The sequence below is a fragment of the Lissotriton helveticus genome, chromosome 3_1 (assembly GCF_964261635.1).
Source record: "Lissotriton helveticus chromosome 3_1, aLisHel1.1, whole genome shotgun sequence".
NCBI lineage: Eukaryota > Metazoa > Chordata > Amphibia > Caudata > Salamandridae > Lissotriton > Lissotriton helveticus.
The window spans coordinates 64,287,002-64,313,531 of record NC_136061.1 but is presented as its reverse complement, the minus strand read 5'-3'; the positions used below and the strand labels follow the sequence as shown (position 1 = coordinate 64,313,531).

Sequence of the window (26,530 nt, the reverse complement as noted above, 5' to 3'; positions counted from 1 at the left end):
TGAGCCTGGAAAAGGCTTCTGGTGGCAGCAGTGCCTGCTAAATTAAACAAGCATTGGCAAAGCCAATAAGTATCGCGTATGGGAGTTAATTGCTTTGGCAATTTTTTGGAGCCATGCAGTACAGCAGTGTGGATGCTTTGCAGTGGGCCTAAGAATAATTTGAAAAATGCGCTATGATGCAGCCAGGGCTAAGGCGCTTTTATTTTAAAGTGCATTAGTCCCGGTTTCGTCATTGTCCTTTTTGTTATTATTATTATTTTTTAGCTATGCTGCACAGCAGCCACACTGCTATACAGCATGGCTACGCAACATTACAAAAGTCATTTATGCCCATGCTGTACAGCATAAACGAAAGGAAATGATAGAGCCAATAGTATCAAAGGCGAGACCTATTGGATTTGTCAATGCTTGTTAGGTCTCAACCCAACACCCCTGTCATTCTGAGCAAATCAATTAATCTCCTCATGTGTGAAAAAGAAAGCAAATATGACATTTGGCAAAAAATCCCATCACCTAAAAAAAGCAATTGCGCCAATCTTCAGATCTTTGTCAAAATACAGTTGGAAGCAAATAACCTCTGTTGTCACAATAAAAGTATCTATTATCACAATAAAAAAAAAACATTTCAAAGGATAAAAGGGCTTCTTTGAAGAGTGTTTGGCATAGTAAAACATAGCTACACATGGCAAGATGCTCAACAAGGATGATAGGCAAGAAAAACAATTAAAAGCAGTGTCTCAATCACAGCAGAAGGACAGCAGTCAAGCTGAAGCAATCAGTACTTGGTCCATGCTCCAGACAAAAAAGGAGAAGTGAAGCCAGCAGGCCTTAGCTTGTTAGAAGGCAGCAAATACAAGTGACAATGGAGGCAACTAATGTTAAGCAGTCGACAGGCTGCTAACCCCTTGTGGTATACAATATCTCTTGCAACATTGAATGCGCTGCAACAGGGGCGAGACCTAAATATGTGATTACCGCTCACCAATGGTAATGCTTCTTCAGCGGTTCCACAATTTACAACTTTGTGACCATTGCATAGTAAGAGCAATTGTGTTTATATTTATGACAGCACACCAGGCACTCTGCAATGGAAAAGGAGCCATTTTAACAATTGAAGAACAAACATGACTCATGTCTGCCTGCCAGTAAAGCTTGCCTGACTAATGCCAGTTTGCAAGAGTAGCTCAAAAGCATAGTGCCTGTCTATATGTGGCTTATATTTACTATGTGACAGTAAGGCAAATGCAAACTGCCGCATATAAAATTAAATGTGCATTTTAACAAATATACAGTTACAAAAATACAATAAAGAAACAAGAAAAAACAATTAGATAAATACATACATACAGAAATGAAAGATTAACTGTACCTCACTTGGCAGCTAAGCCACCACAGAGGTTTTAAATTAGAGCAGTGAGGTGTGAGTGTTCAACATGGAGAGCACCTAATGCCTCCATGGCATGCCAGTCAACTTACACATGCATCTGCTGCAAGCCACCTGTCCAGCCTACCCGTCCAGCACATCTGTGCCCAGCCCACCTGCCCAGCCCACCAACCAGCATACCTGTGTCCATCCCACCTGTCCTATCGACCTGTCCTATCCACCTGTCCTATCCACCTTCCCAGCCCTCCTGTCCAGCCCACCAGCCAGCATACTGTGTCCAGCCCACCTGTCCTACTCACCTGCCCATAACACCTGCCCAGCACATCTGTCCAGCCCACCTGTCTAGCCCACCTACCCAGATCACCTGCCCAGCCCACCTGTCCAGCCAACCTGCCCAGTCCACCTGCCCAGTACCTGTGTCCAGTCCAGCACACCAGTCCAGCACACCTGTGCCCAGCCCACCTGTGTCCAGTCCAGCACACCAGTCCAGCACACCTGTGCCCAGCCCACCTGTGTCCAGTCCAGCACACCAGTCCAGCACACCTGTGCCCAGCCCATCTGTGTCCAGTCCAGCACACCAGTCCAGCACACCAGTGCCCAGCCCACCTGCCCATCCCACCAGTGCAGCCCCCATGCCATCACACCTATGTCCAGTCACCCGTCCTACCCACGTGCTCAGCCCACCAGTCCAGCACACTTGTGCCCACCCCACCTGCCCTGCCTAGCTTATCTATCCAGCTCCTCCCCAGCTATTGATATCATCAACCCCTTTGGTGCCCCTGGCCCTGACTGTGCTCTGTTTTGCAGCTATAAGAAGGGGGGAGCAGCATCCGGCATGAAGCACGTGGAGACCAACACGTACAACGTCAAGCGCCTCCTGCACGTCAAGGGCAAGAAGAACGTAGCAGCCGGAGAGGTGGGTGAGAGAAAGGCTGAGTCTGGAATGAGGCGGGAGATTTACTGAAAACATAGTAAGATGGCGTGAGTGAAACGACGCAGACCCTCACGGTCCAGTGATTGGTATCCATGCAGGTCACTTAAACACTGAGGCGCAGGAGGACCGAAGAACTCCTGGACCTGGGAGGGTGGAGAGGTCCTTTCGGGTCCGAAAGATAAGGGGATACGCAATCCGTACTCAATATACAACAACCAGTAGAGTGTCCTCCTCCTAAGGGTGGCAGTAATGATGGAAGGGAAAATAAGCGACACCTCCGCTCCACCACACTCAGTGCCGGGAAAACGGAAGAGCATTTTTTGTAATACAACCCTCACCCCCTCTGGTAGTGGCATGCTTCATCATCGGGTTCACCCTGAATTGTAAAGGTCAGGGTGGGGTCAACCGTGTTCCAGGGAGCTCTTTGGAAAATTTGGGGTGGTTATACACTATTAAATAAAATTATTTATCCACTCCAAGGTTGGTGGGGGGATGGGAAGGATAACAACTATATATACACTCGGTGTCAGTAGGATATTGTGGTCCTATGACCCGAGTGTAAAAACGCCAACATGTTTCAGCCATACACTACTAGTCTAACAGAGGTCCTGGGCATTCCTCAGGGTGGAGAGTGAATCGGTTTCCCCAGTGACGCACTACTGGGATGATATACAGATCAGGCGCGGCATGCAAAGATATAATTCTGCACGCAGTAAAAAGTGGTGTACTTGCTGTTTTGGAATTACCCTAGAAATAGGTATATTATACACATAAAGGGGCAGTCAGGGTAGGCCCTGTAGTCATACTATCATCAAGGGTCCCTGCCCTCAGAGAAACTCTTTGGCACACCGCTCAGCTTGGCTGGTCCATGTAGGTCAGCCAACACCTGTCGAGAAGCTCCCTGGTTGCATGTGAACAACAGCATGGGCGGCCATGGTATCTCACTTCCCCTTACTCTCCTGGGGTGGATAGAATTAGACATAGGTTCAACCCCAATGAAAAGTTGACAGATCAATAATAGACCAATATGTTTATATGGACACACAGTTTTGTGCCACCTCTGAGCCCTGCACCATCTACACCCTTCCTCAACTTTGAAGCAGAGGAGGAGGCTTTATGATAAATAACTGTGGGCAGATTATTAAAATGGAAAAACTATATGAGCCCTGAAAAGAGCCCCAAGACCACTCTTAATTGGTGACTTGGAGTATATGTCCCGAAATTCTAGACACAAAGTGGCAGCCATCTTGAAAGTGTAGGAATTAAGGCTCCAAGGTACATCCTTCCACTATTTTCTTTTCCAGTGCTTGTGACACAATTTTACAAGCATTGGCCCAGCCTATAGCATATAGATTCAACTTGGCAGCCCTCTTAGACCATAGACTTGGGCATGTTGGAACGATACGCTTATACTTCCAAGATGGACAGCACATTTCATTATACGCACGGTGACCGCCATTTTGGAAGTATGCAAAATAATAATCCAAGATGGCTCTTCGATTTTGACTGTTTTGCTAATGTCTTTGCTGCAAACCTGCAAGCACTGGCAGTGATTTCTAGAGCACAGATAAACAAAGTGAGACAGCTGTGACTCCCTCTTCACATATTTCGGAAGGAGGATGGCACATTATGGGTGATATAAATAACATGTAAGAAGAATGTTATGGTGAACAACATTGACATCACCCTTGCCTCACACCGCCTGCCCTGCACTATCCCAACTCCTCCTGAGAAATTCTTCACAGAGAAATTACTAGAGAAATAAAACTACACGCATAGTGGCTCATTATATAAGACACCCATTTCAGGTGCATTGTGGGAGAATTACATGTTACATGCAAGTGGGGAAGCAAAGAATCCACTGGGACGCCAGCCTGCGGACAGATTACACGCAGAAGGTATTCATGGGTGCATTGCACTATGAGTTGCCACAACAGATAATGTAGCCCCACACAACCACAACAGACATGTCAGGTCACTTCCGTGGAGAGAGAGAGAGAGAGAGAGAGAGAGAGAGAGAGAGAGAGAGAGAGAGACTGACTGACTGACTGACTGACTGACAGAGAGACTGACTGACTGACAGAGAGAGAGCCTGACAGAGAGACTGACAGAGAGACTGACAGAGAGACTGACAGAGAGAGACTGACAGAGAGACTGACAGAGAGAGAGAGAGAGACTGACAGAGAGACTGACAGAGAGAGACTGACAGAGAGAGACTGACAGAGAGAGACTGACAGAGAGAGACTGACTGACTGCTGATCCAGTGCATGTTTAGGACTCTGTCCCTGTGCATCCTGTTAGGTGTGCGTGGCGGTGCGTCTTGTGTAATAGTGTTGTTGTGCCTGTGTGTGAATGTATTCCACAATACTAATTGACAATATCGTCCTGCAATGGTATATCCGGAATACGAATCTGGACTCACCTACACATACTTGCCTTCACAATATTGTGGGGCTCCACATTCTGGGACTGCTGTTTCGTCCGGATGATATTTAAAATTCGATTCCATGAATTCACTAAAACAAACAAATACAACCGTGTGTGCACGAGCCGTCCATTCCTGCAGTCCACTTTTAAGAACTGTTCTTCTATAAGATGTGAAGAGTTATTTCGCTTTCATATCATTTACTGGTTAATTTAAGGCACAGTTGCTTAGAAAAATGTCTTGAGAAGTAACTGCTTTTAAAGTGCCGAGTTGCAGGTGACAGGTTTCCTCCTCTGGGCTGTTTGTCAATGCAATGTGTGCAGCAGATCACAGGTGAGAGCAGGAGGCGCTGTAACCCAGCTGTGGTTCCATTGCAGGTGGAGATGAGCTGGGACAGCTTCAACCTGGGGGACGTCTTCCTGCTCGACCTTGGAAAGCTGATCGTCCAGTGGAACGGGCCGCAGAGCAACCGGATGGAGAGGATAAAGGTACGGATCTGGTGGGATCTGCAGAGACCTCCTTGGATCCCACAGCAGGGCCTCCTGGTCGATCGCTTGGACACCACTGTCATGTCGCCACATGAACACACACAGCAGGGAGCTAACATATATCCGAAGAGGAAATTAAACCTCGAATAGACCAACACAAATATACATTTTTAAAAAAAAATCTATTACAGGACTTTCTCATGTCATTCAAGGAGATAGTCTATTATAGACAGTGCTTCTGGGACTTGGCTTGTGACAGAAAGACCCCTACATTGGAGTGGAATTAGGGTGTGTAAGAGGGGTGCTCCAGAAAAGGGCATGTTTAGAAAGTCTGCTCCAAGGGCCGGACTGTAAGAATATTTTATTATTGGCACTTTCTACCAGGAGTCGAGGGTCACTCAAGGTATTCAGTGTAAACAATAAATGTGCAAATTACCCACTTCCACATACACTGTATGTTAACTTATCTCATGAATGTTAGTTATGGAAATCCTGTATGCCCGCCACATGGTCTTGTGCCAACGTAGGCTTTAGTTCTCTGCACACCGAATAATTTGATACCCTCAAGGGCAGCAGAAAATGGCCTATTGCCATACACTGGCACTTCTGTAGGGAAACAAGTCAGAATCCAAAACCTATTAGTGCCAAATGGGGCCGATTACGATCGCAGACGGACTTGAGTCCGTCCGCGACCCCTGAGCAGGAGGGAACGTCCGCAGGGGCAGCGGCGGTCCCTCCGAGCAGATTAGGATGTTACCGCCAGGGTGGCGGTCACATCCTCTATCTTTAACATTGCAGAGGGTGCAGCTTCAAGCTGCACCCGCCGCAAGGTTAGAAATGCATACATCGCATTGGCATGCACAAAGCGGAAGGCACCGCGCGGTGCCTGCTGCTTTGTGCACGCAAATGCAGGGTGGTACCATAGGTACCCCCCATGTGCACCCCCCACCCCACCTTCACCCAGGGGGCCCGCAATGGGCCCCCGAAGTGAAAGTCCGTATGCTTTTCCGTATGCTTCTGATAGACACCGCCAGCCATGTTAATGCTTTTCCGCCGCGGTCGGAAGGCGACCGCGGCTGAAAGGTTGCGGACGGAATGCAAGACCCACCAGCCATCCTAATATGGCAGTGGGTCTTTCGAGGCTCCGCGGCGGTTTTCCCGCATCCTCCGGGCCGGCGGTGGCTTCCACCGGCCCAGAGGATGCGGGAAAACCGCAATCATAATAGGCCCCTAAAGGGGTGGTTAACACAGGGGGGCATATGTACAAGGAAATGTCGTTTGCAGACCTGCGCAAAATTGGGCAGTGCCTTGTTCTGACATTTCCAAAATGCAGGGATGCGCCATATTTAAAGCAATACGGCGCACCCTTGTGTTTTTCTTAGCGCTAAAATTAGCTGCCTAACGCCAACGCCGACACCCTTGTCTGACTGTGCAGGGGTGTCTGCGTTGCAGGGAATGATTGTTTATGTGCAGGAAGGTCTACTTTCCTGCACATAATCATTCAATAATGGTGATGTGTTACTTCTATGTGTGCTGCAGCATGCATAGAAGTAGTCGTTCGTCAATATTTAATGATTAGGTATGTGCAGGAAGGGGCACCTTCCTGCACATAAACAGTCATTCATGGTGTTCTGCTCTTTCTATGTGTGTTGCTATGTGTGCAGTACACATAGAAACAGCAAAACGAGGAGCAATAATAGCATTTCTTCTCATTTCACCAATCTAATACCTGCTTTTGCATGGTTTTACTTTTTGGCGTTGCCTCAGAATTACACCTCCTTGTAAATCTGGGGCAGCGTCAAAAGCAAGGGCTTGCGGTGGAACGCCCACAGCGACACCCACTGCACACCCCTTTCACTCAGATAGCAGCGATAAAGGGGACGCTATTTACAAAGAGGTGTTTGTAAATATGGAGCAGGGCATTGCACCGCAGGAACATCGTTATAAGTGATGTTCCTGTGGCCAAATCCTTTGTAAATATGCCCCAGAGCTTAGACAGAATATCGTAAACAGAAACATTGTCGGACAAAATCTTGTGTGGCGAATATCGAGGCAAAAATATCATGACGGTCATTTTCTATGGGTAAGCAAAGCTTTACTATATGTAATTCCACATATATGTACCATGGTGATATATATATCTTCAAGGTACGTAGATGTGGAGTTAAGGATAGTACATCTATTCTTACCTTTTTGCAGTGATCCCTACAAACCTTGTGAATCCTCACAGGGTTGTGATTCAGTGGGAGTTAAGCCATGTTTGCAGATTGGCTCTCCCTGTAACATCCTCAAATCCACCCATGGGATCAGTTCTGCTCACACAGACATTCCCCCATTCATTCCCTTGTGAAAAGATTCCCTTTATGAAGGTAAAACCATAATGTTCCTGATACTGACACATTATAGTCTTATGAGCATGTAAATGCATGGTGTATGCACTTTGGTTTCCCTAAGGTGTGCAAATACCTTTGTGAATCTTCCCTTGAGTGTGAACATCCTGTTGCTTTCTACAATGTTTGTTACTGTGGGGTTTAGCTGTTTCCAAACATGCTGAGTTTGGGAAGTTAAAGGAAACTGAGGCACAAGGTGGTGCAGGGGCTTTCAGGGGATCCCAGAAGTGGGGAACAAGGATTAGGACATGGAATTATTGATTGAAAAGTCAACAACAAAGAGCAAAGGAGACGTGTTGTTCCTGGTCACAGAGCCTTGGTTGTACAAGAACACTCCTCTGTGGGAAACAGCACCATCGCAGAATCAAATCCTACACAAGAATCCAAGTTTAGGGTGATTTGTCTTCAGCAATCTCATGCCTCTGGTTAAAGACCTGTGAGTTGCACTGATGCAATGCTGTTTCTGTGTAGGATCACACAGACCTACTTCCGGTGTGTTTTTTTTTTTCATTTTGTTGATAAAAAAGTGAAACAGAAACAAAACCCCAAGGCACGTCCTTCCTCCATAACCCACACACCATATCGACAGACCACATCTGCAAACTCATCTTGCAGGATTATTGTCTTTAAAAATGGCGTTGTTTTGCATCCATTTGCAGGGCATGAACCTGGCCAAGGATATCCGGGACCGGGAGCGCGGCGGCCGGGCCCAGGTGGGCGTGGTGGACGGCGAAGACGAGGCGGCCTCTGCCGAGCTGATGTCTCTCCTGAGACATGTCCTGGGGGAGAGGCGGGAGATCAAGCCCCCCATCCCTGATGAGGTGGTGGATCAAAAGTTGAAGACGACGATCAAGCTCTACCAGTGAGTAGGGACGAGTCGGCTTAGAGGAGAGTGTGTACAGACCCGAGGGCCACGTATACAAACCGTTGTAGCGGTCGCAAACGGAAAATCTGGCGTTTGCGACTGCTAATAGCCTTATAACATGTACTAACCCTATTTTGCAAGTCAGTAACCTAGTAACGAATCGCAAAATAGGTTTTGCGAGTTGGTATTACGAAGGAGGGTGTTACAGGCATTCCTTCGTTGTAGCCAGCCGCAGGGGGATGTATGAATGTTTGGTGACCAGAAGGCGATCGAAAAGGATTCACAGTTTACAAATAATTTCAAGTTGATGGTAACCCATTCACAAATGGAAGGGGTCCCTTGGGCACACACATTTTTTAAGAGCAGGCCGTGGTGACCACTGCCTGCTCTTAATAAATGAAAACTTTTCATATTTATTTTTTAAATGCATCTCATTAAAGAAATCAGGCTGCATTTCCAACCAAACATTTGCTCTATTCAAAAAACATTCATAGACATGGTGGTTTGCTGACCCCAGCAGGCCACCATCCTTGTGATTTTGGCCATTCCCAGTGGGTTGCAAATTGCGACCAGCCTCATGAATATTAATGAGACAGGTCCATTTGTGACCCACTGGAAATCGCAAAGAGTGTCAAACACACTGTTGTACATCGCATTTTGCGACTTTCTAATTGCAAGTTGCAAAAAGTCGCAATTAGCAACTCTCAAAATCTGGCAGTCATACATGTGGCCCTGAGTACTCAAAAATATCCATCACCCTGAGATGTGCTGGTAGAGGACAGCCTCCCAGTGAAGCTATCAGTGGATCATTGAATTTTCATTCCAGGGGTGTGGGTTCAGAATATTGTAGTCAACATATCATCTGACATAAATATTTTGTTATACATATAATTTATAAAGATATTGCACCTTTACACATATTAATTGAAAATCTACACCCGATGAGTCAATGAATTATTTGTAGAGTGTAGACAGCAAGTCACAACTGAGTGTCCGAGCGCTAAAGACATGTCCTGGTGCTAAAGACCATGATATTTAGGTCACAATATGTATGTCAAACGGTATTTTTGTAAACAGTATTGAGACCACCATATTTATGTCAGGCTATATTTTTTATAAACGATATTTACGACTCAAGTTTATGTCTAATTATATTTTTGTAAATTATAGTGAGGGCATAATATTTATGTCATACTTTTATCCAAACAATATTTAGGAAATGTTTGTGAACAATATTTAAAGCACAACACAGATGTTTCTGTATAAAGTATTCTGAAACACATCTTACTCTGGTTAGTAGCTCTGATTTGGCCTAATTTCCTTTCCTCTGAATCAGTGGCGGCTGGTGGAATTTGAAAATGGTGAGGCGTAAGAGAAATAAATTCATTATTGCGAGCTAGCGAATCGAGTGAGCCGGACATTTAGGAGAGGGGTTCGGGGTTGACATTGTCATTGGTGGACTAAGAGGCAAGACAGATTCTGGGCCACATGACTACTAATAAATAGAGCAATACTATAGTCTAGTAAATAAAATACAATAGGTTTATGTACAGCTGACATTCTGAAATCACATATGTTGCAGATCTGCAGTTGCGCAGCATACAACGCAGCCCAGAGGTGACTGTTTTGGTGTCGTTGGTGGCAGGGCTTTTGGTGATGATAGGAATGATGAACTTGTAAGACAGAGCCTGGGTTGTAAATGGCTGTCTGATACTATTAGTGAGCAGATTCCAAGGACCTCTAAATATTGTATGACAACTGGCACTATGCAAGCCCATATTGCCCTACCACCTCTACGCAGTGCGGGCAACAGCAGCAAAACTATTCTATTTGACACATGCGCACTAGCATATGTGTCACAGAAACCTGCCTGACTGCCTGTTTTACGCCCGTTTCTGAGCGTCATCATCATCCATCAGGCAGGCAGCAGCAGGCCAACTGAAGGTCACTGGTACTTGCTGTTTGCAATCACCATCGATCTACACGCATGAAAATCGGATGGGCTGCTTCCTTGCGCCCTGAGAAGAAACCGCCTCTGCCTGACTGAAGGAGGATTTCACCTTCATTTCTCCAGATATATGCCCCCCATAAGAAATTCTGCTGCTGCAGACTCCTCCAACTGCACCAGGGTGCAGAGATAACTCCACCTAAAATGTGGGCAATTCAGCTACCCAAAGGCGAGTGACTGATTTGCTTTCACCTCTGGTAGAGTTATTTAGAAAGACATCCAAGGAAAAGATGGTGGGCCTGCAGGTAAGGCAAAGCTGCCAAGTTTCCTAGGTCCATGTGTGCTGGGTTAGTCCAGTCCAGGTTTTCTTTTTGAATTCTGGGACTTAAAGTCCTGTTTTTGGATGAAATAAATAGGACTACAAGTCCTAGAATTCAAAAAAAAAAACCTGGACTGGAATAGCACATCATGCATTGACCTTGAAAACTTGGCAGGGCTGTAAAGGTTTGGAAACACCACCAAAGGCAGATTCCTCGTATTCTCTGGTAACACAAGGGCTGCTTGACATAAGTTTTTTTTCCCTATGAATGTAACTTTCTCTTTAAGCAAGTTTCCAATCTTGTTCACAAAAAAAGAAACGTACAAACCCACACAGGAGAGTGTTTCTACAATGTTTCAAAATATTATTAAGGGTGCATGTTTAGAATTTAATAAAAACAGCCAAACCTTTCGCCAACTATTTCATATTCCACCTAATACTATACAGTCCTATGCAGTACGCTAAACTTTCATGTATTTTGTGGTGTTAGCTGTATAATGTCAATGACATTGCTGTTACCCTGGCTTTATGCTTCAGACTTCACCCTCTCACTGGTTTCCACCTCTCTCTTCACAGTGTCACAGATAGCGATGGGAACCTGGTGGTGCAAGAAGTGGCTGTCCGACCTTTGACCCAGGACCTGCTCAGCCATGAAGTAAGCTGCACAACAATCAGTTGGAGTCATCAACTACTTGGACTCCCGGGTCAAAGTGGGTGGGAACTGTTAGGAACGCCGTTCATAAACGTGTTTATTCATCTGCAGACCCCATCCTATACTTTTCTGAAAACTCCACTGGCTACCTCGGGCTTTGATCTGCTCGAGGCTGAGGGGAGGGAGGGAGGAGGCTTTCACTAGCGCTGTGAGCCACAAGGAGGGGACAGGTTCCTGTCTACCTGACAGAGATCTAAAGAAGAAGGAAGGGAACCTTCACAACACATGGTACCTCTAGAGTAGGAACAGTGCAGACAGCAGTGATTCAAACTTTGCACAGCACAAGTGAAACCGAGACAGTACTCCAGGCAAGTGTTTCTAAACTGTACACAGCACAGGTGACCTTCAGAATAGACAGGACAGTACTGAAGACAATGCTTCCAAAATTGCACACAGCACAAGATGGACAGCACTCCAGACAGTGATTCTAACAGCACAAGGGACCTCCATAACAGATAAAACACTGAAGACCATGATTCCAAACTGTACACAGCACAAGATGGAGAGTGATTTTAACAGCACAAGGGACCTTCACCACAGAGGCAATACTCCAGACAGGGGTGCAAGAACAGTACCCAGTACAAGTAACATCCAGAACAGAGACAGCACTGAAGACAATGATTCCAAACTATACACAGCACAAGTGACCTCTTGAACAACTGAAGACCACATGTGTGACCTGCAGAAAAGAGACAGGACTGTGGATGAGGCCCCAACATTTCACACACCACGTGCAGCCTCCAAAGCAGAGACAGTGGTGCAGAACTAGAGAGCGAGGGTTCCACGTGTGGCTTCTAGAAGTGGAGGCATGACGCCAGATGAGACACCGCCACTGCTGTTTGCTGGTGCACTCAAGAATTTACATTTAGCTGCTTCACTTCACGACTTGACTCTGTCTAATTCCCTACGCCTTCTCAAACCAGGGGTAAGGAATGGCGCTGGGGGTTTACTAAGGGACTCGCCTATGTGTTCTGACGCATTACTGGAATTGTGACCGTTTTATGACCAACTCCAGCATGGCGTCACTTTTGCGCCAACAGATGCGTCAGATTATCTAAAGCATCTGATAAACCTTGCGCTATGGAGCCCTGTATTGTAAATACCGCTCATCCATGGTGTCGCAAGGACATTTGGCGCAGGCGCAAGGAAATTGACCCATTGATGCCGGTGCATCAGTTTCTTGTAAATAAGGCCGTGTTGTGAACATACGACAGGCTCCAGGCTGTCCTGAGCCCTGAGCCCAGCCCTTGCTAGGGGGATTATTAATCACCTTTATGCTTCAGGGCTCCACTCTCTGGTCTGACAGCCACACATGCACAGTGCCGCTCCCCCTCCCGGTCTTTCTGACTTGGTTGCTTCCATGTCTTTGTAGGATTGCTACATCCTGGACCAGGGCGGCCAGAAGATCTTCGTGTGGAGGGGGTGCAATGCCAGCAAGGAGGAGAAGCAGCAGGCCATGAGCCGGGCACAGGTGAGTGACAGGTGTGAGGGTTACATCTGGGGAGTACTCGAAGGCCCAGTGCTTCTGATTGGCTGTTTAAGACAGGTCAGACAGCCATCTGGCAGGAGGGGAGTAGATAGTTGTGTAGATGGATTAATGAAAGGACAAATGGATGAAAAAGATAAGAGAGCGCGTGGATGAATAGGCAGATGAATGGATGAAAGTATTGAGTGTAGATGGACGGACAGATGGCCAGATCAGCTCGTTATAGAACTGATTCTTAAATGGACGGACCAATGGACAAGCGGATGACGTTAATGGGTGGAGAGCGGCAGACACGGGGATAATGAATGGATGGAGAGACGAGTGGTCGGAGCAGGGAGAAAGAAAGTCAAGAGTGAGGGAAATAAGAAGCTGACGAGACAACACAGAAGAAAGACAGTGGGAAGGATGAAGGCAGAGATAGACAAATAGATGGATGGGTGGGTGGATGAATAAGTGGGTGGGAGCATGGATGGATGGATAAGTGGGTGGAAGGATGGATGGATGGATAAGTGGGTGGGAGGATGGATGGATGGATTAGTGGGTGGGTGGGAGGATATATGGATGGATTAGTGGGTGGGAGGATATATGGATGGATTAGTGGGTGGGTGGGAGGATGGATGGATGGATGGATGGATAAGTGGGTGGGTGGGAGGATGGATGGATGGATAAATGGGTGGGAGGATGGATGGATTGATGGATGGATAAGTGGGTGGGTGGGAGGATGGATGGATGGATTGATGGATGGATAAGTGGGTGGGTGGGAGGATATATGGATGGATTAGTTATGGATGGATGGATGGATGGATAAGTGGGTGGGTGGGAGGATGGATGGATGGATAAATGGGTGGGAGGATGGATGGATTGATGGATGGATAAGTGGGTGGGTGGGAGGATGGATGGATAAGTGGGTGGGAGGATGGATGAATTGAAGTATGGATGGATAAGTGGGTGGGTGGGAGGATGCATGGACGGATGGATGGAAGGATTGATAAGTGGGTTTAGGTGGGAGGATGGATGGATGGATGGGTGGATGGATAGGTGGATGGATGGATGATCCAGGGGTTTATCCATTCATGAGTCGAATGGATGGATGGATGGATTTATGGATAGATAGATGTATGTATGCATGGACGGTTGCATGGACAGACAGACGGAGGGGGGGTGAATATGAGCCATCATGTTTATGTTTTGCCCACCTCCCGTCCCCTCAACTTCCCTTCTTTACTGGCACCATTGTCTCTTTCTTGAGCAGAGTTTTATCAAGGCCAAGAACTACAGCCCCTCAACCAGCGTGGAGGCGCAGAACGATGGCGCGGAGTCCGCCATGTTCAAGCAACTTTTCCAGAAATGGACAGTGAAGGACCAGACCACAGGCCTGGGAAAGACACACAGCGTCAGCAAAGTGGGTACGTTCGCCAGCGAGAACACAGAGCCATGTTTCTCCTTCGGCAGGGTCCAACCTTGGAGTGGAGTCAGATCTGATGGTCATTCTGTGGCCATCTCCACTGAGTGTGTGTCCAGTCCCTAGACTGCAAGAACTCTAACCCAGCAAGCAGGTTCTGGCTAAGGTTACACAATCCTGCCTAGCGCTGTGACTGCGTCACCACATAGATATAAACACAGAATCCCAGCCTGCTGTGTGCCCCAAAAGTCCATCCATTAGATTCTGTAAGCCCCAAAAGGAAATTTTGGGGCTTACAGAGAGAAATTGGGGACAATTTGGGGCTTATTTGAGAGAAAGGAAGAAGTCTGAGGTGTCCCTCAATCCCAGTCAGTGATGCTCTGGTGGGTGAGAGTGGTAGGAGTGAGACACATGTACCAGAGATCCTGTCACCTCCGGATGTATGTCATTACTACGCATGCTTTTACAGCGCATGCCATTACCACGCAAGTTTTACAACGCAAGTCGTTACAACGACTTGCGTTGGGGGGCGCTGGATAGTGATTAGTTTAATTTACTATTCCAACTCCAGTCCCCGTGGATAGTAGGGAAGGATTTGGAGAGTAAATTAAACTATTCCCTATCCTACAGCGCCCCCCAGCGCAAGTCGTTGTAACGCTTGCGTTGTAAAAGTTGCATGGTATAGGTACTGTGTGGTAAAAGTTGCGTTGTAAACGCTGTTCCCCGTCACCTCCATATTGTGGAGCACCGCCCTGTCCCTGACATCAGCGCTCGTGAGAGTATTGGTGTTTTACAGCGAACTAATATTCATTACGTGCTATTCTCCTGCAAATAATGTAAGAGTAATTATTACCACACCAGCAATCCAAATGAAAAGAGTCATTGTTTGGTCCACCCCAATCATATTCACTCACACATCTCAAGCAATGTAGCTGACTTTCTCTTTATTATATGAAAATATTTTCTGCTGAGTCGTGTGAAGCCCTCTCATACCTTGAGCATCCCTCTAGCTGCTGGCCCATGTGCCTCGTCACTCCCCGCTCACGGGGTCCTTTATCCATTTCCCACATATTATGTTCCAAGTAGCAAGGAGAGCTAGCGCACACTCAGCTCTTCTAGGCGCTACACTGGATAGTTAGCGATGCCTCCTCTCAGGTTGTAGGAAGCGCACAGAAGCTGATACGACACTATGCGAGGACCTTGACAGATACCCAGCTACCTTGACCTGTGAGACACTGCAGGCAGGGTTCCCCTGCTTGTTAATGTGAGCAATAGAAGGTGCACACAGCTGGGCACACATTTCATTTGTAAGTTGCATACAGGGGATAGGCTCGTGTTAGTAAGACACAGGCCTGTCCAACAGGCCCTAATCTTCTGTCCTGCACCTCAGTGCACTTAACGTGCCCACATTGCCAACGCCAGCAGAGTGCAAAGTATGTGTTGAAGGAAACATACTTTGCCTTCGCTGAGGCATCTGTTGCGCTATATAAAATTTCCAAATAAAAAAAAAAAAGCCTCTCCTCTTAGTGCCGAGCTTCTACACTCTGTTGGCTTGACTTGAAGCGCCGGGACCCCCCTTCGCTGAGGCATCTGTGGCGCTATATAAAATTTCCAAATAAATAAATAAACATACTTTAAACAGATCTTAAAAAACTGTGTCCCACATGTCCAAGTGGTTGAGTTCAAGGATGAACTCCTGCACTCAAATTCTACCTCGAGCACCTCAGTCACCGTGGGACGTCAGCGAGGCTTTAATAACGTGACAGCCTTCACCACCTTGAGTGGTCCATGGAGAAGGGTTTATCTAGTCAATGTTTGATGTATCTTGGCAACCAGGATGGTTGTACACAGCCCCTGGGATGCCACATGATCATTGCTCCACCAGGCTAGACATACATGTCTGCACTTATGGAATTAAAATGCAATTCTTGGGAGAAACTTCTCCGCATCTCAAGAGTGAGCAAGCCTTGTATCAGAGGGCACCAGTCGTGGGGGAGTTATTGTGGTTTGGGAGGATGTCCTTCCTGTCTGTCCCTCATCCCTCACCCCATCTTTGATGGTTTTTATGTTGTGAGTAGAGCATGAGTCTCCTTACTCCATCTTCTTGCAGGCTCCTATGCACCCTCTGCTTCACTTCTGATGGACGTGTTACTCCTCCTGCCCCCATCTGACCCCAGAGTTTGCCAGTTTCTCTTCCTCTTCTACAGCAGGGCTCTTCACACTCAACACTAGACACACGATAACAAAGCTGCTTCTGAACCTATTTGGGGGCCTATTATCAAGGAAACAGGATAAATATCGCATTTCCCGCTTTGCGCGAGTCTGTTTAACGCCGCATATCACCGGATTTAATCGCCGAGATATCGCATAGTACCAAGGCATATCTCCACGGCGATTGAATCCAGCAATAGTGGCTTGAAACAGAATCGCGCAAAGCAGGAAATGCAATATTTATTGCGTTTTCTTGATAATATGCCCCGTTGCCTCAGCCATACAATCCACCTGTCATTAAAAGTATGGCTAAGTCAGTTCCTGATCAGGCGTTGCAAACCCGCGATAACCACGGTTAGCACGGTTTATTTTATTGCATCACGGGTTTGCTTGAGGCTTGATAATATCTGCCGTGTCTGTGCGGATTTTAAGGGAGAAATGTAAGGGAATGCCTACTTTGCATGTCATTAGCGATATTCATCGCTGACATGCAAAGTGGAGTTTAAAGGGCTGCTTACTCAAGGGAACATGTGTTAGCGTGCCCTTGTTGATACTGCAATAGAATTATCGCCGCTTTTCGGCCGAAAACGGCTGCTAAAGCGGTGTTGATTCTCTTGATAATATGCCCTTACCGGTGGAGTCTCAGGGGTCGAGGACGGGCTCTGTACTAGAGCTATGGACTCGGAGTAACCACATTTCTTTCAGAAAGCAGGCACCCTGGTGAGCAGGGGAGGGAAGGGTTTCCTTGCCACTTCTTTAGCTTTCCTTCCACACTACGCTCACACCGCAGGAAGACTCACCGCCTCCCTCCGACTCAGGGGCTGATTTATACATCAGTGGAGGGAGTAATTACTGTCGCCGCGGCAGAGTACTTTACGTCCGCCATGGTGAGGGTACTCGGCCTGCCGTATTTAGAAATGTCCACTCTGGACATCTCTTGCATTTTCCAGTGCTGCCGTCACTGAGGTTCCTGGGAATGCATTGTAGGTTTGACCTACGGCTACGTCATGTTGACGGAGCCCTACGTCAAACTTGCAACTTTTTTTATTTTCAAAAACAAAACTCCCAAAGCGGGATTCTCTTTTTGAAAATAAAAAAAACAATGTCCTCCTCAACATGGGAGTTTGCTCCCATGGCAAGGGGGGGGGGGGCTTTGAGCCCTTTTCAGTGCCACTTACCACCAGGTTTTTCCTGGCGGTGACAGGGATTAAAAATCATCTGTATCACCGCCCATTTATATTAGGTGAGCGGGCATATAGCCAAACCTCAAAGCCATCAGAGGGCTTTGGCCATGGCGGGGACAGAGTCATCTCCGCCGCCTTCAAACCTATGGTCTGCCCGAGAACCGAAACCTTTTTTTTGTTTTTCACTGCCCAGCTGCATCTTCCTGGAAAATTCCACTGTGGGCGTGTCTTTGCCGGGGTCAGAAATGTACATAATGTGTCTCTATGCTTGCTGTTCTTTAGTTCCCTCTGTAGCACTCCCAGCGACTGTACTGCTGGGGCTCCACTCTGAGTGTATATGAATAAACAGTTATTGGTTTATATTCTCAAAAAAAAAATACCTATGGTCGGCCTGACTCTGGCAGGCAGACCATAATGTTGGCGAGGACTTATAACAAATAAACAAAAGATATAAATCTGGCCTTTAGTCAAATCAAATCTAGAATTAACCATTTAAAAAAGTATGGGAACTCTTTCTACAGAACAAAACACATTGACTACGCTGTTCCCCAAACTTTCCAGCTGCCTTTCAAACTGTGTTAATACATTTGCAAGAGAACACCCTGTGAGAAAGATCCCTATTCCTCCATGCACCCTGAGGCACAGGAATATACACCTCCTCCCATGGTGCCCCGCCCAGGTAAATAAAGGGCACAGAGTTTAAAGTAAGACGTTACAACGACTTGCGTTGGGGGGTGCTGGATAATGAATAGTTAAATTTACTATTCCAATTCCAGTCCCCGTGGATAGTAGGGAAGGTGTTGGATAGTAAATTAAACTATTACCTACCCTAGAGCGCCCCCCAGCGCAATTCGTTGTAATGACTTGCGTTGAAAAACCTGTGTTGTAATGGCACTGCGTGGTAAAAGTTGCGTCGTAAAGGATGTTTCCCGTCTCCACCACGTCTCGGTGGACGCCACCGACTCACTACTGTGGTGTGACTCCATGCCAGTCATCCAGCAGAGCCATCCCCAACACCGACTGACCTGCTGTGCCACTCCCTGATCCCTCACCAGCACGACTCACCCTTCCACCCCTTTGCCGATGCATATGCTAGTTTTGGCTGGTCCAGTGCTGGCCCTGACTCCAGAGTTATGTGTTCTGGATCAGACCAGGATGCTGATCTCAGATCTGCAGCCGAGTTCAAGTACTTCTCAGCAAAAAGACTTGTTATGAGAATACTAAGGCACAGGCCATGGTGTGGGAGGATTCTCCAGCTGTGCCTTTGCCTTGGCACCAGTATCTTCAATGCCTTACTTGGCTCAGACTCTGATGCCACACAGGACCGTCAGAATGCTCCACATGACAAGGATGATCAGGAAGAAGAGGACATGTGTTACAATCTCACTATACTGGTGCTGGCTGGTATTTAGGTCTTCAAAGTGCTAGTGGTCTTAATACCTTGCCAGATTCACAATTGGACTCCCCACTGGGATCCCCACATAGGATAGGATAGGATCATGTTTTTAAAGCGCACTAATACCCGAAGGTGTCAAGGCGCTGGGAGGACGGAGGAGATGCACTAAAAGCCACCTAAGATGAAAATAGCCATGTTTTCAAAAGTTTTCTGAAAACCGAAAGAGAGTCCGCATTGGAAAGGAAGGAGGGCAATGAGATACAAAGCTTGTTGGCTGCTACGGAAGGTCCTCCCAGGAGTGTGCCATTGGAACATCGTTTTCAAATGTAGCGAACCTTTACTGTGCATAGCGTTTTATACCATACTCAGGACCTTGAATGAAATGCGCTTCTTGATGGGGACCCAGTGCAAGGCACAAATCCCCTCCCTGGCTTACTGATGCTTCAAAATGTTAAGGATCAGCCTTGTTGCTTCATTCTGTACCACCCGGAGCTTGTTCAGGGATGCTGCTGCGTTCTGTTCCACCCGGAGCTTGTTCAGGGATGCTGCTGCGTTCTGTACCACCCGGAGCTTGTTCAGGGATGCTGTTGCGTTCTGTACCACCTGGAGCTTGTTCAGGGATGCTGCTGCATTCTGTATCACCTGGAGCGTGTTCAGGGATGCTGCTGTGTTCTGTACCACCCGGAGCTTGTTCAGGGATGCTGTTGCGTTCTGTACCACCTGGAGCTTGTTCAGGGATGCTGCTGCATTCTGTATCACCTGGAGCGTGTTCAGGGATGCTGCTGTGTTCTGTACCACCTGGAGCTTGTTCAGGGATGCTGCTGCGTTCTGTACCACCCGGAGCTTGTTCAGGGATGCTGCTGCGTTCTGTACCACCTGGAGCTTGTTCAGGGATGCTGCTGCGTTCTGTACCACCTGGAGCGTGTTCAGGGATGCTGCTGTGTTCTGTACCACCTGGAGCGTCTTCAGGGATGCTGCTGTGTTCTGTATCACCTGGAGCGTGTTCAGGGATGCTGCTGTGTTCTGTATCACCTGGAGCGTGTTCAGGGATGCTGCTGTGTTCTGCACCACCTGGAGCGTGTTCAGGGATGCTGCTGCGTTCTGTACCACCTGGAGCTTGTTCAGGGATGCTGCTGTGTTCTGTACCACCTGGGACTTGTTCAGGGATGCTGCTGCGTTCTGTACCACCCGGAGCTTGTTCAGGGATGCTGCTGCGTTCTGTATCACCTGGAGCGTGTTCAGGGATGCTGCTGTGTTCTGTACCACCTGGAGCGTGTTCAGGGATGCTGCTGTGTTCTGTATCACCTGGAGCGTGTTCAGGGATGCTGCTGCGTTCTGTACCACCTGGAGCTTGTTCAGGGATGCTGCTGCGTTCTGTACCACCTGGAGCGTGTTCAGGGATGCTGCTGCGGTCTGTACTACCTGGAGCTTGTTCAGGGATGCTACTGCGTTCTGTACCACCTGGAGCTTGTTCAGGGATGCTACTGCGTTCTGTACCACCTGGAGCTTGTTCAGGGATGCTGCTGCGTTCTGTACCACCTGGAGCTTGTTCAGGGATACCACACTGATGTTAAGGTACAGAGCGTTGCATTAGTACAGCCGGGAGATGACCAGTGCGATGATGGTAGACCGATGCAGTTCAGATGGAATATAAACGGCAGCACCTTTCTAAGAGTTCCTAAAATATAGAAACCAGTGCTGACTCTACGGCTGACCAGGGCATCAAAGGTCAGACCCTACTAAAAGTGTCCCCCAGATTTTTCGCTGTCCTAACTTGGACAGCAGGAGCTTTGGTGGTGGAAATGACTCAAAGAGGCATGAAGGTCAGTGCCTGTCCTGCAATATCTAGAAAGTGATGTGAAGTGACAGTTAGTGGGGGGGAGACCAGTCTAACACCTGTGTACCATGCAAGGGGTATTGAAAACACAAGCTTCCACCAGGAGACAAAAAGCTTGGGTGAGATGATCTCAGCTTCCAAGCAACATTTTTCACTTTCCACAGGCCACTATTAGGCCAGTTTTGAAGCACTGGCACAGTGTGTTCTGGGACAGCTTGTTTACCACACTGAAGGGATGTTGCATTAGCGGGGTGTGACACAAGTAGTCAGGAATGAGAAAAGACATTGTTAGCAAAGGGCAGCCAATAGGAAGCAACGGGGGTGTGGTATGAATCAATGAGGCAGATAGAGCCAAACTTAGAGCCAATGAGAGTAGCTCTTACTGCCATCCCTCCCATTGTGGTTAGAGTCAAAAAGGGTCTGTTGTTGTTGTAGTGGTAAACACTGTTATTGAATGTATAGGTCGAGTGTGCACTGCCTATGAGTTGAAAACCAGGAGGTACTGAGTGTTAGTGATCTGCATTGTCACATTATAAGTGGAACAAAAAATAATATAGTATGTGTTATGTGCATCACAAACTTTTTTTGGCTAAGACCCAAGGAGTCCAGTGGACTCCATTTTGCATTCTCTGTGGCTACATGACTGCAAGTCTCTAATGCTCAATCTCTCTCTACAGCCAAAGTGGAGCAGGTGAAGTTTGACGCATCCACAATGCACGCACAGCCGGAGCTGGCCGCCCAGCAGAAGATGGTGGATGACGGCACGGGGGAAGCTGAGGTAAGGAGGAACTCTCAGGTGGTGTTAACAGGAACCATGAAAGATTTCAACACAAAACCTGGCAACTGGGCAGAGGATGTGGCTGAACGGGCTAGGGCGTCGATCTCAGATCTGGGTAACCGGGTTCGAGTCTCGGCAACGATGCTCAAAATCCTGTGATTCTGGGCAAATCGCTTAATCTCCCCGTGCCTAACAAAAAAATTAATGTGTCCTTGTGTAACGCAACTGGTGCTCATGTAAAGTGCTCTGATATCCGTTATCTTCGGGTCAAGTTTGTACTATATAAAACTCCAGAAAAAAAATCTCAGCAATAAATGCACACCTTAAATTCTCCAAAGCTTTTTTAATTTTGGAGTATACGCTTACAGATCTGATACACACTTGATGCACAGGCAATGGCTGAAGTGGGCTAATCCTATATCCCAAGTGTGGTGGGTAGAAGCAAAACAGACGGACACTCCAGTTATATAAATCTAATATATGTATGGAGAAGGGTGAGCCTACTACATAGAGTCTTGTGGAAGTGCTGACCCAGTTTAGATGCGTAGAGGTTTTGGACCTAGCCGACACATGTTTCGCTCCACACCAATGGGCTTCATCACGGCAAAACCAATACTCTTGAATGTATGATAGTATTTCGCGAGCCACTTCCATTCTGCACTTTTGAGCTTCATGGTGGTCCTATTTGCCCTTTTTAGTATGTAGCATATACATTCTTTCAGTACGCATACTGAAATTACCAAACAGGACCACTGAGATTTACAAAGCAATGCACTTTGACAGATTAATCGCACTCACATTTACATGAGTTCATAGTGTCCCATGAAACCTGTGGTGTTGTGGCACATGGGGTCCATGATTCAGAATTACTCACCTATAAGTGTCAGCAGACCTGCCAAATCACCCAATGCCATTGTGTGCAACACAAACGTTTGGTTTTCGCCATTAGGTCACCCAGTGAGACCCCCCCCCATACCTCACAGGGTGAAATATGTTTATAAGTTGGCAGGTCTGTGAGGGATATGTTAGTGCTGTGCGGCTTCTGGCCGCTCTCTTACACATCTGTACAGCACTGAATGCAGAATGAACCACCCTTGTGTAAGGTCGATTCAACAAAGGAGCTAATTTACAAGGCCTGTTTGTCACCGGTGCATCACTTGTAGGGACTTATTTGCAACAAAATGATGCAACGCGGCGCCGCAAGCCATTTAGATGCGCCAAGCTCGTCATTTTAAAAGCACAGGAATGCATCATATTTACAACAATATGACCCACCCCAGTGCTTTCTCCTGCACTGGCGCACAAAAGGCCCCCAGGTGCCAATGCAGGTCCCTGGCACCATGGTGCAAGGGGCCTGCATGGCTGGGATGATTGTTTTAGGGGAGAAAGGGACACATTCCTGCATAAAAACAATCATTGATGGTGAACAACACAGAAGAACGGACGAGCACAGGTGCGAGAATGAGGACTCATACCACTATCTGAGTGCACCTACTAACATAAGCCAGCCACTGGGGTGCAGTGACGTCAGGGGAGAAGACTCAGAGGGAGTGCCAAATATAAGCTGCCTCCACAGGCCCAACGCTTCACAGTGTGATCGGCCAGCCACCTGTCACTGGCTGCTTACAGCATCCCTGCTTGTAAACCTACATGCACCAAGTATATAATGAGCTACTTTATTGCAAAGCCCATCCGGTCACCTTCCTCCATGCCAGTCATTGCCACCTGTCGTTCAAGTCGCCTAACAGCAACCACTACATCATTTGCCATGTGCATCCCTTTCACCCCTAAAGCATCAAGTAACAAGACTTGAGTCCTGCACTGTTACCATGCAAAATGATAAGAAACACCAGTGATGATCTGAAGAACTAGTGACCTCCTGCTCAACTAACTTGCATCCTGATCCCAGTAGCGAGAGCATGTTCTGACCAGGACACATCCACCCCTGATGTTGCATGAGTGATTAGGTAGTGGCTCTGAGGTGGTTTTGCGGCTGTCCAGATGCAGACATATATGCAGCCCCAGTGCAGCCCAGAGGCAGTCCTGTGGCAACTCAACTGCGGGGCCTCCCCCAAGCACGAGAGAAGGACTTGACTAAGCCCGCCGATGGATTCCAGGAGGTAGACAGGCCGTGTAACCTAGACTTCAACAGGTCATAGTGCACCAAAACTGTCTTCAGTGGATCAAGCAACGCCATCGTCAAGCATTCACAATGGACTCCACCAACGCTCCTGATGCACCAAAGTTTGAACTATAAATCACCAACTGCATCACAGCAAGAGCACGATGGACTGATCAACACATCACATATGTGGACGGTCACTCACCTGACGGGATGCAGAGGGATTCGGACCTCCTGGGCACCGTGTTCGTGTTCAAGGTACCTGATTAAATTAAGGATGCATGCCGAGATGCTCCCATCTGCACCTGTCCACTGTTGTCCTGGGGACTGCCTCTCGACGCTGTGAGTGTTGTGTTTGTTGTTTTTCATTCCTTCCCACAGGTTGGACTTTAGTCTTTTTTTGTTTTGTTTTTAATAAAATTTGGGCAGAATGTTGTGTCCTGCTGGACACAGTCTAGTGTTTCACCAGCCTCTCCCAAGAGGGCTGGTCCTTACACCCACCCCATCCACATCCAACACCGGCATCACCGGTAAGGTGACCCTGCCAATAAAAGAGCCCGAGTGCACGTGCAGCTCTTCCACAAACACAGGCTGCTTCACTCATGGCAGAGTGATCTCTCATGCCAGCCAAACGATGTTTAAATAAGTTAATTAGCTGGACCCTGCTCTTCTGATCATACGGTAGGGGCCAAAACTACAGCCCTCACTCCCTGAGGGCCACACAAAGTGCTGCAGATGACAAGAAAGGTGGCCTGTGCTTTGCTTATAACGTTTAATACGGGTAGCGACACGCCACCCAGATAACACTTGATTGTCGCATGACGATTATGAGCTCATTTTTTATGCCAAGCCAAATCTGTACATCTTTGTGGATCTGGCTTAAGACTCCTTTAGAGCTCGTCCTAAGAAAGCTTGTCTTCAATTATCTGAAATATTAGCCCAATTACTTAAAGCACGAGCTCAAACTAAGGGGCTATTTAAGGGATTTTGGCATGGAGCAGTCGCCAAAGTGAAATGGCAGGAAGGCACCGTATTTAAGCAATACAGTGCATCCTTGTCCTTTCTCGGTGAACTGGCGCGGTTTCGGCAGCCTAGCGCCAAGGTAGGCACCCTCACACCATCCTGCACAAAGACAATCCTAAGAGGCGTTTTCCTCTTTCTAAGTGTGCTGCAGAATGCATACATTGAAAGAGGGAAAAAGAGGAGAGATAAACATATTGCTCCTCCTTACGCCTCCCCTCTGGCAGGGTACGGATTTTGTGCTTCCCAGGTTTACATCACTCTGTAAATCTGAGGATGCGTCAAATTCCATGGGTGTTTTGGGCGAAAACTCACCACAATGCTCACGGAACCTCTCCTGGGCCCAGATTAAGGCGACACAGCAATTTGTGCTGCTTCGCCTTCCACATAATTTATAGAGCTACACAAGGTGGCTTTGCAAGGCTGCATACATCAAAATGAGAGCCCTGCGTCACACATGTACAACTTTATGTGGTGCAAAAATGACGCAGGGCTCTCATAAATGAGCCCCTATATGTGTAGCAAATCATCCTCATTGCAGAAATGCACATTTATGAGTTTATTCCATGTAAGGTGATAGGAAAGGTATTCCTTAAATCAGCATGTGTAATTGTTTACTCACGTGTCTTTGGCTGAGCTAGGGGGAACGTCTGTGGTGCAGGTGATTTCACAACACCCAGTTACCCTATTTGTTCCAAGGCTAGGCAGAGCAAATCTAACTACAAATACATGGTGGGTGTCCAGTGCTGCAGCAGTTAAAAAGATACACCCAGTCACGTTTTACCCGACCCTTCCATACCTTTCTATACTCATGCTTCCATACCTAGCAATACTCATGCTTCCATACCTTGATATACTTAGGCTTCCTTACCTTTCTGTACTCATGTTTCTGTACCATGCTATATTCATGCTTCCATACCTTGCTGCACTCATGCTTCCGTACCTTGTTGTACTCATATTTCCATACCTAGCTATACTCATGTTTCCATTCCTTGCTGTACTCATGCTTCCATGCTTTGCTGTACTCATGCTTCCATACCTTGCTGTACTCATGCTGTCATACCTTCCTGTACTTCTGCTTCCTAACTTTACTTTGCTCATGCTGCCATACCTTGCTGTACTCATGCTGCCATACCTTGCAGTACTCATGCTGCCATACCTTTCTGTACTCATGCTGCCATACCTTGCTATGCTCATGCTTCCATACCTTCCTGTACTCATGTTTCTGTACCATGCTATACTCATGCTTCCGTACCTTGATATACTCATGCTGCCATACCGTGCAATACTCAAGCTTCCATACCTTTCTGTACTCATGTTTCCGTACCTTGTTGCACTCATGCTTCCATACCTAGCTATACTCATGTTTCCATTCCTTGCTGTACTCATGCTGCCATACCTTCCTCTAACTCTGCTTCCTAACTTTACTTTGCTCATGCTTCCATACGTTGCTGTACTCATGCTGCCATACCGTGCAATACTCAAGCTTCCATACCTTTCTGTACTCATGTTTCCGTACCTTGCTATACTCATGCTTCCGTACCTTGTTGTACTCATGCTTCCATACCTAGCTATACTCATGTTTCCATACCTTGCTGTACTCATGCTGCCATACCTTTCTGTACTCAT

General features: G+C 47.2%; 1 protein-coding gene across 2 annotated transcripts in view; it reads left to right on the top strand.

Annotated features, from left to right (window-relative positions):
• VIL1 (villin 1) overlaps positions 1–26,530 on the top strand; it is a 184,702-nt gene that overhangs the window by 51,019 nt on the left and 107,153 nt on the right. For both annotated transcript variants that reach the window (XM_078679240.1, XM_078679239.1), the window contains exons 5-11: positions 2,192–2,300; positions 5,121–5,231; positions 8,281–8,483; positions 11,330–11,408; positions 12,838–12,936; positions 14,204–14,357; positions 21,659–21,759. In XM_078679240.1, coding sequence (XP_078535366.1) covers positions 2,192–2,300; positions 5,121–5,231; positions 8,281–8,483; positions 11,330–11,408; positions 12,838–12,936; positions 14,204–14,357; positions 21,659–21,759 — 856 coding nt within the window. The remainder of the gene's footprint in view (positions 1–2,191; positions 2,301–5,120; positions 5,232–8,280; positions 8,484–11,329; positions 11,409–12,837; positions 12,937–14,203; positions 14,358–21,658; positions 21,760–26,530) is intronic.